Source organism: Hippoglossus hippoglossus, chromosome 21 (assembly GCF_009819705.1).
Source record: "Hippoglossus hippoglossus isolate fHipHip1 chromosome 21, fHipHip1.pri, whole genome shotgun sequence".
Classification (NCBI taxonomy): domain Eukaryota; kingdom Metazoa; phylum Chordata; class Actinopteri; order Pleuronectiformes; family Pleuronectidae; genus Hippoglossus; species Hippoglossus hippoglossus.
Genome location: NC_047171.1, coordinates 18,267,695 through 18,281,183, shown reverse-complemented (window position 1 = coordinate 18,281,183; position 13,489 = coordinate 18,267,695). Strand labels below are relative to the sequence as shown.

General features: G+C 40.5%; 2 protein-coding genes across 5 annotated transcripts; one reads left to right on the top strand and one right to left on the bottom strand.

Annotated features, from left to right (window-relative positions):
* Positions 1–166: 166 nt before the first annotated feature.
* LOC117754826 (probable inactive protein kinase DDB_G0270444) lies at positions 167–2,545 on the bottom strand. 3 transcript variants are annotated; one of them, XM_034574125.1, is made up of 3 exons: positions 2,294–2,545; positions 1,175–1,554; positions 167–1,138 (listed from the first exon to the last, which is right to left on the bottom strand). In XM_034574125.1, exons 1-3 carry the CDS (start codon positions 2,328–2,330, stop codon positions 416–418), a joined length of 1,140 nt encoding a protein of 379 aa, XP_034430016.1. In that variant the 5' UTR covers positions 2,331–2,545; the 3' UTR covers positions 167–415. The 3 variants fall into 3 exon arrangements, 2 of the variants coding, with proteins under 2 accessions (XP_034430016.1, XP_034430015.1); XR_004612495.1 differs by having other exon boundaries at positions 228–303; positions 339–1,554; XM_034574124.1 differs by having other exon boundaries at positions 170–1,554.
* Positions 2,546–5,900: 3,355 nt separating this feature from the next.
* Positions 5,901–13,001, top strand: jam2b (junctional adhesion molecule 2b). Of its 2 annotated transcripts, none has more exons than XM_034574939.1 (10): positions 5,901–6,057; positions 9,113–9,178; positions 9,521–9,631; positions 9,759–9,908; positions 10,240–10,421; positions 10,512–10,620; positions 11,000–11,107; positions 11,897–11,915; positions 12,021–12,066; positions 12,229–13,001. In XM_034574939.1, the coding sequence occupies exons 1-10, from the start codon at positions 6,006–6,008 to the stop codon at positions 12,265–12,267; spliced, it is 882 nt and encodes a 293-aa protein (XP_034430830.1). In that variant the 5' UTR covers positions 5,901–6,005; the 3' UTR covers positions 12,268–13,001. The 2 variants fall into 2 exon arrangements, with proteins under 2 accessions (XP_034430830.1, XP_034430829.1); XM_034574938.1 differs by having other exon boundaries at positions 11,000–11,111; positions 11,900–11,915.
* The last annotated feature ends 488 nt before the right edge of the window (positions 13,002–13,489 follow it).

The window sequence follows — 13,489 nt, the reverse complement described above, 5'->3', positions numbered from 1 at the left end:
CTGTACAAAGTATTCGTTTTTATTGATTGCACAAAGGAAGTTATATTTTCATCAGTATTTTTATTTATTTTGTTAAGTAGCCGCATTAAAAAAACTACAACACAGATGAACATGAAACTTGGTGGAAGGATCTCTTGCAATTGAAATTAGAGAAGTATTTCATTCAGTATTTTTTCAAATATACATATGAGCATGTCATTGTTGTATGAAGTTTTTTTGCTGATCATATTGTCTCTTGAGCACCTCCATCAGGCCAGTCTTACACCGCTGCCTCCTCAGAGAGAATCGCCTCACTGACAAGCTTCCGACCTGGTTTCTCCTCCTCTACTTACTCCCACCCAACTGCTGTGAGAGAATCCATTCTCATTCTCGCCTCCTCATTTGAGAAATAGTTCCCCAAAGGTGAGATCTGCTCTCACATAAAGTCCAACGCCTGCCCCTCTTCCATGATCGCAGCATCTGGGACGGCCTCGTAACTTTGAAATGGTTCATTCCTCATCTCAGGCTCCAGCTCCATGACTGGTTCCTCCTCTTCTGAAAGAGGTTCAACGACGGCCTCTTGATATTGAAACGGTTCACTCCCCATCTCAGGCTCCAGCTCCATGACTGGTTCCTCGTCCTTCCTCACAAGCCCCTCCTCTTCTGACAGAGGTTCAACGACGGCCTCTTGATATTGAAACCATTCACTCCCCATCTCAGGCTCCAGCTCCATGATTAGTTCTTCATCCTTCTTCATGAGCACCTCCTCTTCTGACAGAGGTTCAACGGCGGAATATTGGCTCTGAAAAGCCGCCCTCAAAGACTTCTCCATCTCGTTCAGCTCTGCGTCGCTCCCTTCCTCGCTGAACATGCTGACGTCGTCCTGGGGCTCCGACTCCATGACTGGCTCATCTATGATTTCGTAATTTCTCTCCATGTCCATGTGCCTCTCTTCAACCTCCTGACCCGGTTCAGCCTCCGCCTCTGGGTTCATCTGCACCTGAAACTCCTCATCAAACATCGGGTTCTCGATGAGTTCTGGCACTAGTTGAACATCTGGCTCCACCTTAAAGCCGGAGTCAGCTCCAAACGGCTCTTGATCCACCTTAACTTGAGGCTCTGGCTCAACCTCTGGCTCTGCTTTAACCTCCTGCTCCACCTTCACATCTTGTTCCTCTTTAACCTCCTGCTCCACCTTCACATCTTGTTCCTCTTTAACCTCCTGCTCCACCTTAACCTCTTGTTCCTCTTTAACTTTTTGCTCCACCTTAACTTCTTGTTCTGCCTTAACCTCTTGCTCCACCTTACTGTCTTGTTCTTTAACTTCTTGCTCCACCTTATCGTGTGGCTCCACTTTAACCTCTACTTCCTCCGGACTCTCTTTCTGGATCTGCTCCATGTCCTCTGGAGCTGCAGATGATTTTTTGGAGCCCAGTCTGGCCTGTGGTGCAGGAACCTCCACCTCCACATGACCCTGCACAGGCTCCCAGTCTGCCACCAGGGGGGGCTGCTCTTCTGTAGGTAAGTCAGGGTTTTGTGCCACACCAGGAGCAAATGGAGGCATCGCCAGAGTCACTGTAAAGAGTAAATATTTAAAGTTAAATTTGAAATCTGGCAGACTATGAGATCCTGATCACAGAGCCGGAACAGACCCCCCCACTGCTCCTTTATATGACTCCAATAATGACATAAACAACTTCAAACCAGATGTCTGTGTTTTCTATCTTTTCTTTACCTTTGTGGTTGTTCTGTCTTTTTGTGGTAATTTTACATCTCTGTTTTTGTGTCCTCTTTGTGTGTCTGTGACTGTGTCTCTTTTTTATTTTGCATCTCTTTGTGTCCCTTTTGTCTTTTTGTTGTCTTTTGGTCTCTTGTAGTAATTAATCATCTTTTATTGCACTTTTTACAGTGGTGGAGGAACTCAAACACTTTTCTCAAGTAAAAGTACAAATTAATAGACACAGAAATTAAATCAAGTAAGGGTCAAAGTACCAGACCGGATTTTTCTACATGAGTAAAAGTGACACTTTTAAAATACATTTGATCCAGTGTACAACAAAGTACAAGGGCACATCAAGCAACTATCAAAGCTCTCTGGCCTGCGAGCAGTGTAGAGAAGAATCAGACTGCTGTGACGCTCAAAAACGTGTCTGGTAAAGAATTAAAAGGTACATCACATACTCCAGCAATAACTTCCCCTCCCTCCCACAACTCTCCCCAGCTTGTATTAAACAGAGAAAATCTCTGAAACACAATGAAAAGTAGTAAATAGAAATTAGTAGAATAAAAATCTGAAAAAAACAACATCTCTTACCTGCAACACTCAGTGAGAACAACACAAATGTCTTCATCTTGATGTGTTGGATTAAATCTGAATATTTAAATACAACTATAGACGGTGATCTACTGTAAAATCTTCCTCACAGAGTTTTATCCAGCTGTTCATGTGCCTTTATGTGTCTCCTCTCACAGTAAAACGCTATTTATCAGGTTTTCTTATGGTTCTCCTTATCTTTATGAACACCACTGGTCCTGCCCCTTTTCGTTTCTCGACCCTTTCAGTAAGTTATCAGCACGTATCCTTCCCGTCACCGTATCTCGCCAGAAGTCCTCATTTTATTCTCTTTTGTTTCCTTGTGGCATGAAGTGGGTCATAATGAAGCAAGGACAGATTTCTCATAAGTGGTATGAAGGGCAGGAATGATGAGCTAATGCTTCTTCCTTCACCTTTTCCGTATATACATTTGTTTGCTTTTGCCTTCATTTATTTTTTCTAAAATGATTGCTTTGTCGACCAATATAAAGTACATTGAACTAACTGAGAAAATTGGTTCAGCTTTGGTTGCTGGAAACAATGTGAAGCAAAACTTTGTGTGTTGATCAGAATCTGAAATATTTTATTGATCCCCGGAAGGAGAACTGGGTTTCGTTAGAGTTGCTCCTGCAAAGAATAGAAATATATACAGACCGAGACAATAACAATAAATAGAAATACAAAATGTAGATAAGAATATAGAATAATATAGATTGTAAAAATATGTGCATTATAATACAATATACAGGAAGAAGCCAAGATTAAAATAGATTACAAATTTGTTATTACTGCACCTCACCTAATCATGTCATGTGGACTCTGACCTGCTGAATTCCAAAGACTTATGAATCATTATTTGCAGTTCCTGAAAGAACAGTTGAACCCCACACAGAGCAGGTCTGGTGAAATCTCTTTTTATTATTTCCTGTTTCTCATTAATGATACAAAATACTGCTGTGGATAAAAAAAGGAGAAGTTCACAGACTGTGATGAGGAGGAAACAGATTTGCTTCCCTGTGATACATTAACCAATATTAACTCGAATTAATGTGTGAAAGTTGTTCATCCATCCGTCCCATTCTCGTGAACACGATAACTCAAGAACCTCTTGAGGGAATTTCTCTCACATTCACTTGGACTCAAGGATGAACTGATTACATTTGGTGGTCAGAGGTCAACTGTACAGGTCATGTGACCTCACAAAGCCCAGTTTGCCTTGTTAAACTTGATATGTTCAGAACGCAACAAGAGAATTCTTTCAAAACTGGCACAAATGTTCACTTAGACAAATGGATGAACTGATTAGATGTGAGTGGTTAAAGGTCAAAGGTGACTTAACAAACTCTATTTTGTGTTGTAAAACATTAGCTTACGAATGCCTCAAGAATATCATTTCAAACTTGGCACAAACTTTCACTTAGACTCACAAATAAACTGAATGTGGTGGTCAAAGGTCAAGGTCTCTGTGGCCTCACAAGATATGATTTTGGCCTCTTGAACATGATATTTCAAGTCTGCCTTTAGGAACTTTCTTCAAATATTGACCAGTGGTCCCTTGGACTCCAAGATGAACTTAAATAGATTTTATTTCTCAAAGATCAAAGGTCACAGTTACATAACAGAGGCATACAACCGCAGCACGGTAATTCTAGTTTTGACCCTTCATTTGCTCACATGTGCCCATATCTGTGGTCTCGTTTATCAAAAACTGATTCATGGTCAAAAATATTGAACATGTAAAGTGATGTTTACAAATAAATCCAAACTTTACCACATGTCAACCAAAGGTGTAATAATATCCTTTGTAAGATTATGACTTTTTTCATCTCATTAAATGATGACTTTATTCTCAAACACACAGATTTCTTTTCTTAAACATTACTTCAATACTCCACCGTACAATTCTCATCACTTTTTGAAACAATATGTAAAACTGGTCAATTCAAATAGATTTAAGAGGAACTCCACTGATCTTACACACACTAAAATCAGCTAATGTTTAGCTTGAGGCTAATGTTAACGTGTCCATGTGACAGAACAGTATTGTGTTAAATTTTGTGCAGTAAAAAGCTGTCAAACATCACAATACATTTAAAGTTAACCATCCCTGAATCTATAATCTAGAAGGCGTGATAGTTTGTTTGGGTGGAACATGTTTGCGGTCGCTGAGTGGCCGTGTGTGTCGTGGTGGACGCCTGTGTGTGTGTGTGTGTGTGTGTCTCACTTTGTGTTACATGACATCAGTGTGCCCCGGCCACAGCGCAGCAGCTGGGACTGTTGATCATGAACAGGTGCTGCAGCTGAGGTTTTGTGAGTCCGTATATCACTCTCGTTCTCCGCTTGTGTCGGTGCACACGTGCCCGCATGTATGGCCCCTGTGTGGGTCTTTGTGTGTCCATATGGCCACAAATGCAAGCATGTGTGCACATTAAGCAGACTGAGCTACAATGGCCTGTTGTGTGGCTGCCGCTGCTGCTGCGAAACCTAATAGCCAAGGACACAGTAGCTCAACCTGCAGCTGTTTCATCTCTGCACCTCCGATTACACTCATCACTGAGGACGTGTGGAAAACACTCAGCTTCCCCGACCAGAGTTTCATCTGGTCACACTTTAAATAAGAATCATTTCAGAAATACAGAAATCACACATGGAAGGCAGATTAAAGTGTGGAGATTTAACGCAGCATGGTACAGTAGAAGTTGTTCAGGTTCATATCGCCACCTTGATTATTTACCTACCTTTTCTATTTGCTGTAGATGTGTTGTCAAACTGAGGAAGATCTTTTCTCAGTTTGCATGTGTTGTTTATTCACATACATTTGATAATATTGTAGTGCGCTGAAGTGCAAATCACAACAACAGTGGGAAAACCCAACATCAATTCACAAAACACGACTTGACTACCAAATACAACGAGATGTACCTGCTGTCCACAAGGATCAGCAGTGATTGGACAAATGCTCTGTCCATCTGCTCTGTCCATCTTGTAAACAGGAAGGAAATAATCTATCTGGAAAAATAAATCTACAGCCAGGACGAGGGGAATCAAACACAGACAACAGATAGCACCCTTTTCTGTTAGTGTGTTGTCATTAGTTGTTGTGTTTTTGTTTTGTTGTTGTGTTTCGCTGACAATTTTTTGGGGATTTGCTGTTGCTCTTTGTGACTTGCTGTTGTGGCTTTTTGATCTGTTGTGTTTTGTTGTGTTTTCCAATTTGACGTTGTGTTTTCCGATTGACGTATTTTCCGATTTGTTGTTGTGTTGTGTGATTTGCGATTCTGTTTTTTGTTGTGTTTTTTATTTTTTTATTTGCAGCTGTGTTTTCCCATTTTTCATTGGGATTTGCACTGCGGGGCCACCGTATCTGGGCTACCATAAAAGGTACCTCAAAATGGTTATTGTTAGAAATAATGTTCAAATGATAAATATCAGAGAGCATATCAGAGATTTGTTTTACTTGTCTTAATGACACTAATGAAATACTAACAACACACTACAGCAGCATGTACGGTCATTAAACGCGTCTGAGCTCACGTGACTCTGAGCTTCAGGACAACAGCAGCTCCCCCGCCTGTGCGCGCTCCCCGGCAGTTGTCGTGGACGCGCCTGTGCGTGCAGCAGATGAGAGTAAAGAAGCTGCTGCAGAAAGTTTGGAGTAAAACTGAATCTGACGCTGCAACAACAGGACGGATCATAACTTCAGTAACTGAGCATGAACACCATGGAGATGTGGCTGCTGCCGCTTCTCATCACTTTACTCTGCAGTAAGTTTGTTTTCAGATTTTAAAATAGTTTGAATCTTTATCAATAAGAAGAAAATAAGCTGTGATGGGGTTTATTACCTCAAGACACACTGGTGGAACGGATATATGACGTGTACAGGAAGATGCTTTTACATTTCACCCTTTATTTACACAGTCTGGTGGATTTCTACAGGCTGCTCTTTGCATTTTTGTGTTTTATTCATATGCAACTTTGAACATTTTGGTCCAGTTGTCTCCAAAAAATAATTTTAGGAAGATCATAAAGTTTCTGAAGGTGTGCAAAAGAAATAGAAAACTCATAAATGCATTTAACAAAGACTAGAGTTAGGGACTGTACACAAATTGATGGTGAGGGGAAGCGTGGGGGTCCAAACATTGATTTTAAAAAAAAGCTAAACTTCTAATGCATTATTCATATTTTACACTCCTCTCAACTTTCAACAATACTGGCACAACTCTATTTACTATTAATAATTTAAACAGATAACACATACATTGAAATAAATTTAACTAAATTGCCCCCCCCCCAAAAAGGTCCCTTCAAGTTTCAAGTTTTCATTCTACCTCCCTAATATTTTCCACACAGTCCCTATATGAATTGTAATGATGAGAAAATTGAGGGAACATTGTTTCCTGCAGTAACTTCATGTGTTTTCAGTACGAAGCAAACTGAAAGGTGTGTTGCACTAATGGTTAGCTTGTGTGTAACCGGTGGAGTTTAGCGATGCCTGCGTTGTGATTTATTTGATGGAAGGGGCCAGACCAAGAATGTCTCTGGAGGGGATCTCGGCTTTTTCTGACAAAACAAGCCAAGCAACACAATCCTCTGTTCAGTTACGTACATATCCCATCAATAGAAAGGGGGGAGGTGGGACACCCTTATAAGGAGGGGTCCCCCAAAAGTCGACATAGTGGTACAGAAACGTTCCTCATACTGGCAATGGAGGCTGATATGTCAGGTTATAACTAAACAGATTGTGTTATTATAACAATAAATATCACAAAGGCACATTGGACTCTGCTGTATAATTACATGTGCATAACCAACACAAACAGGGGAGGAGGTGTCATGTGCACCGGGGGATGAGATTGTCCAGGGACTGGTTGTGCTCTGGGCTCCATGTTTACACTGAGCCCGCTCTGATGCCGTTTGAACCCGAGATCCACAGACTGATGAGACGCATCACATGGCCCAGCGGAGGAGTGTGAGGTCCCAGCGTTTCAGCGTGATGATAGCCCCTGAGTGACCCTGCTGTTAATTGGACTGAGATGAAAACGGCCACTCACTATCTGGACAAAAATTGCATTTGAAGTTGCTTTGGGAATTTTTAAAGGGAAGAGGCTGGTTTCCAGACAAGATGCTTTATATCAGTAATCACAGCTTTGATATAGTGTGTGTGTGTGTGTGTGTGTGTGTGTGTGTGTGTGTGTGTGTGTGTGTGTGTGTGTGTGTGTGTGTGTGTGTGTGTGTGTGTGTGTGTGTGTGTGTGTTTTGATCTTTCTTGAATTTACCCATGAGGACCACTCAGAGATGAAAAGATTGGAACCTTCATCTTCCGTTTGGACAGAGCTGGCAAAAAAGTTTAGAACATTTTGGGCAAAATACATTTTTCATTAGTTTCCTGTCTGTTGGATGTTGTCACTTACATAATCAAACAGCACGTCTGTAAAATGAAGCCTAAACTGCCGACGACCTGAAACACTAATATATTTAAATACGCTCAGTAATAAACAAAAACACGTCAAACGTTGACTATGGACAATATAATTCTGTATATCCATTAACATTTGTTGTTTGCCGTGTATTTTACATGAGTTAAGATCAAGTTATTGTCAGGATTCTGATTTGATGTTGAGTCAGTAATGTTTAGAATGTTTCGGTTTGAACGAAGGTCAAAGTAAATAATACGGTGGAGAGGGTTCAGAGTTCAATCAGTGTAGAGCCTAACAAGTGTGCAATACTGTGTGTGTGTGTGTGTGTGTGTGTGTGTGTGTGTGTGTGTGTGTGTGTGTGTGTGTGTGTGTGTGGTTGTGTGTGTGTGAGTGACGTGTGTGTGTGTGTGTTGTGCCAGCTGAGAAGGGTAAGGTTACCGCCATAAAGAGCTGCTTTGTATAATAAGAAAAGCATGCTTTCCATGCATGTGCACACCAAACACACACACACACATACACCAAACGTGTGTGTGTGTGTGTGTGTGTGTGTGTGTGTGTGTGTGTGTGTGTGTGTGTGTGTGTGTGTGTGTGTGTGTGTGTGTGTGTGTGTGTGTGTGTGTGTGTGTAGGGACAGATCACTCAGAGAGGTTATCAGGTTGGGATAAAGCTGCTTGTCAGAGCGTCATCCATCACTTGCATTCCTAAACACCACCGCTCCTGGTACCACCAGGATGTAGCTTCACACTCTGTATGTTTGTGCGTGTGTGTGTATGGGATCTTTTGCCATCTTTGAGAGGACCATTTTCAGTTTTAAAGGACATCTTGACTGGTCCTCACTACTTCTGAGGACTGTTTGAATGTTAAGATGTTAGTTAAACATTCGGCTGAAATTAGGGTTAGGGACTTGGAAATGCTTTACATCAATTATTGTCTTCACAAGTACCAAAAGACAGAGTTCCACAAAAAAAAGTTTGTGTACCTTTTTTTTTAATATATGGTCAAGATGTGTGTGTATTTCAGTGTAAATCCAGGACTGGTGTTGGGATCATCAGAAAACTTAGTACCCAACTGGCAAAATTCAAGTTAATGCCACCTCAACTTTGAAAGTTGGTCCGCAAGTTGCGGAGTTGCTGACGTCATCAATTGATATATTTTACAATCAACTCGAAAAAGTAGCTTCTAATGTGAATTAATCAAATGTTGCACTTAGGAAAGAGGTGTCGAGGTGTTATTTAACGCTTCAAACACATAAATACAACACTTGTCGTTTCTTGCATCCACGTTTTTCCACATTCCGACTTCCGAGCACATGAACACACCGAAGTCGGAAACAATGAGTCCAATGAGTCCAATGAGTCCAATGAGTCCAATAAAAGTTAATTGACCCCTCCTGTCCCTACAGGTCCCGTCTGTCTGTCAGTGACGGTGAGCAGCAGTAAACTCAATGTAGAGGTCCACGAGCACACAGGTGAGACTGTTTTCAACATTTCCCCTTTCTGAGCATCATTTATCTGTGTTTAAATCTATCACTTTCAAGACTGAAAATGGATAAAGTCATTGAACATTTGTTTTATTTTGATGAGAGCTTGAATTTCTTAATATTTTCTTGGACATTTGACATTGATGAAGCGGAAACAGCAGGTGTCTTATTTCATGATAAAAATGGGGGTAAATAAACAGGTAACGAGCCGAACAACAGCAGTGACTGTAAAAAATACTTTATTGTACTTTAGACAGAATTATACTCAGTGCTGATTAGGTTTCAAATTAAAAAGAAACTTGTATAAAGTTGTGTTTCCTGTCCTGTCAGATGCTCTGCTGTCCTGTGAGTTCAAGACAGAGACAGAACAAAACCCTCGGATTGAGTGGAAGAAGAAAGGAAAGAGCGTGTCATACGTGTACTTTGATAAAAGATTTATTGGTGAGTGACTCCCCTGATTTCAAAATCATCATCCTTTCATCCCTATATCACATTTTATTTTTTTATTTTTTCATTTTTGATACCACTTAGTTAAACTGTGTCCACCCTCTGCCCATCTTCACCTCAGGGCCTTACACGGGACGGGCCAGCATAGATGGAGCTACGATGATGTTACACTCGGTCACTCAGAAAGACTCGGGCGAGTATCGCTGTGAGGTGACCGCCCTCAACGATCACGTCAAACTGGGAGAGACGTCTGTAACCCTCAATGTGCTGGGTATGTATCAATCAATCAATCAATCAATCAATCAATCAATCAATCAATCAATCAATCAATCAGTCAATCAATCAATCAATCAATCATCTATCTATCTATCTATCTATCTATCTATCTATCTATCTACCTACGTACCTATCTATCTATCTATCTATCTATCTATCTATCTATCTATCTATCTAATCAGATGAATTAATTTAAATGCATTTATTGGTTTGATACAATAAAGGACCACACTGCATCCACCAAACAACAAATATGAATATTTCTGTGTTTTAAGGTGGATTTTGTCCTTTAATAAAAATGACAAATGCAGTGTTTCTCCCCTCAGTGCCTCCTCATGTGCCGTCCTGTGCGGTGCCGAGCTCCATGTTCGTGGGCTCAGGCCTCGAGCTGCTCTGTAAGGACAAACTGAGCGTTCCTCCTGCCACCTACCGCTGGTACAAAGACAACAAGGCCCTGACAGCCACAGCCGACACGCCGTACGGAATCGACACCCACACAGGCACACTGGTGAGAATGGCCGAAAATATCTGAACACACACGCAACATCTCCTGGTTGTTGTTGTTCTCACTTCCCTTCTTTTTGTGTGTTTGGTGCAGAAGTTCAAGAGTGTGTCCAAAACAGACACAGGGATGTACCGCTGTGAGTCCTCCAACAATGCGGGGGCGCCCAAGAGCTGTGTAGCCCAACAACTCAACGTTAATGACTGTAAGTGGTTTTGACACATGTTGGCCTTCACATGTCATGATCATGGATTGTCTGTAAAGATGGCCGACATGGCAGCTCCCCAGAAGTGAAGCTAAAGCGTCTTGAGTGCCACCTGGTGGTTGGCTGCAGTATAGGTCATAACCCCACCTTCCCAATTGTAGCAGTTGGGACATGTACCAAAGTAAAAAGTCAAAGTAATGATAAACAATTTTTTCTGAGTGATGTCTTCTTTATTTTATGTACTTCGCATCACTCTGTTGCATGTTCAAGTGTTAAATCTTCCGATAAATTTGTTTTTGGTTATTTATTGCCAAAGAAACAGGGTGAATGTCATGATTCACCGGAGACTGATGAAATAATCTCTTTGCCCTCTTTCTAGATCCCTTGAATATGACAGTTTTGATAGCAGGTGCTGCAGCTTTTCTGATGCTCGTTGTCTTCTGCTGCATCTGTGTGTGTGTGTGTCGACGCCGAGGCTGCTGCAGGAGTGAGTAGTGTACTCTTATTGAGAGTGTGTGTGTGTGTGTGTGTGTGTGTGTGTGTGTGTGTGTGTGTGTGTGTGTGTGTGTGTGTGTGTGTGTGTGTGTGTGTGTGTGTGTGTGTGTGTGTGTGTGTGTGCTTTGCCTCATGTCGTCGCTGCTTTCCATATTCATTATATTGACTCTAATAGATACTTTTAAATTTAAGTCAGAGCAATGAATAATTTCACATTAACAAAATATATATTTTTTAACTTTACATGTTACACAATAAATTTAAGTCGATTCTATGACCAAGCAGCATTTTTAGGTTGTTTTTATTTTTTTATTTTTGTTGTGTAGTTTGATGAATGAATCTAAATTAATAAACTAATGTAAACTTGTGTTTTGTATGGAAAAGCCTTAAAGTAGAACATTTCTGAGATGTGGTGGATTAGTATAATATGAAGATAGTAATAATAATAATAACTTTATTTAAAGAGCACTTTTAAACACAAAGAACAACGTTCTGCACAACAAGAAGACTAATGTTTCAAATACTGAAGGAGCTACATAAATAATAATGTAATAATGATAGTAGAGATAAACACCACGAGGAATATGACCTCCAAAGAAAGTGTTTTAACCTTGAAAAAAGTAATATGGAAGTACCTATTACTCTGTAGGTTACTTAGGTAGATATAGTACTTACAAGTTACTGCATGTAATGAGTCAAATGTCCATCATCTAGTATGATTTTGATAATTGAAGATATTAACTTTTCACTGTCCTCTGCTCTTTGTTGTGTCTTTGAACAGAAGAAAAAAGGATAAAAAGGTGAGCGTCTCACTTTTCAGCCTCTCGACTCTGTTCGGCCTGCAGCTGTGATGTGTTTATGACCAGTAATGAGCTCAGACTGAATCACCCCCCTTTGTCTTTCAGCAACAAGTCCTACAACCCGGCGCCTCCTCCTCCTCCCAGCCGCAACGTGAGTGATCAAAGCGGCTGTTATCACGACAGGGCTTGTTTTGCTCGCTGCCGTGAATTTGGGTCGCCATTAAACGCTGTTGATAAGTCGCTGATAACGCAAATGAAAGGAAATGGTTCATTGTACATCTCTCCCCCTCTCTCTCTCTCTCTCTCTCTACAGCTCAAGCATTACAAACAAACTCAGTCCTTCATGATCTGAGGGTGAAACACTGTGTCGGACTTCAGATCATCCAGAGTCAGAAGTATTTCCTTAATGTCCAGCACAACTTGCTTTTGGACGTCTGCTCCCTGCTGCCTTGAACTCACACACATACACAGTCATATCATCTAATATCAAGCAAAACAACGATTTCTGCAAAAACCTTGCTGCCTCCTATAAATGGCCTTTTATGTGTTGCCAGTTTGAAAGAGGGTTCCTGTATCCAAATCTACTGTAAATTAAAAATTCAGCCCAACTTTTTTATAATGATGTGATATATATTTCATAACCTTCTTTTTTAGTGTGCTTTTGAAAATCTTGTTAAATCTGACTTTTTATTATGTTGTTGACTTGTTGTGTTTCATGTTTTCAGTTGTTTTGCTCTCAATCGCCACCTATAGGCTGTTAACTCTAACTATCCACAATAATTAGGGTAAAGACTGTATATTTCTCGTCACAAATGATTGTATCCTTCACAATGCTTTCACTTATCTACATACAGAGATATCACTTGTTATTTTTATATATTTTTATAAACCTGTTTGTATGTTTATCTCATGTTGAAATTGTCCTTTGTTATTCTTTGATTGTATACATTTTAATGATGTGAATTGAGTGAAAAATGGACAGGTGTCGGCATACACTGAACGGTGCTTTGGAGGCTTTCAAAATCTTTTGACACTCAAATATTTGATGAGTCTATTTCCTGATCAATAAAGAAATATAAATAAAAATCAGTGCTGCACATTGCTTCGTGTTTTATTGTCACAAAGTGAAACAGAGGGAATGGGATGTCTGATGGGTACAAAAACCATCCCCTAACGCAGAGGTCTTCAACAGGGGGTCCGCGACCCCTAGGGGGTCCGCGCAGGTACTGCAGGTTTTTTTAAATATTTTTTTTATATATAAATGGCAGTGGCACGGCCACCCTGTACCTTGCACATGTTTAAATTAAAAACATGAATATATGAACTTGTGCAATATTTGAATAGCTTAGTATTGAATGCACAATAACAGGGTAGCTATGTTTATACATGGCACTAGGCCCAGTTTAATATAAAACACAATTTTATACAATATATATAGTAGGGGGTCCCTGCTCCATCTCTCCACCAGTTTGGGGGTCCTTGGCCTGAAAAACGTTGAAGACCCCTGCCCTAACGAATAGAAACATCATTGTGCAGAAACACCCCTCCTTTCAGAGTGTTATACTAATAATAGT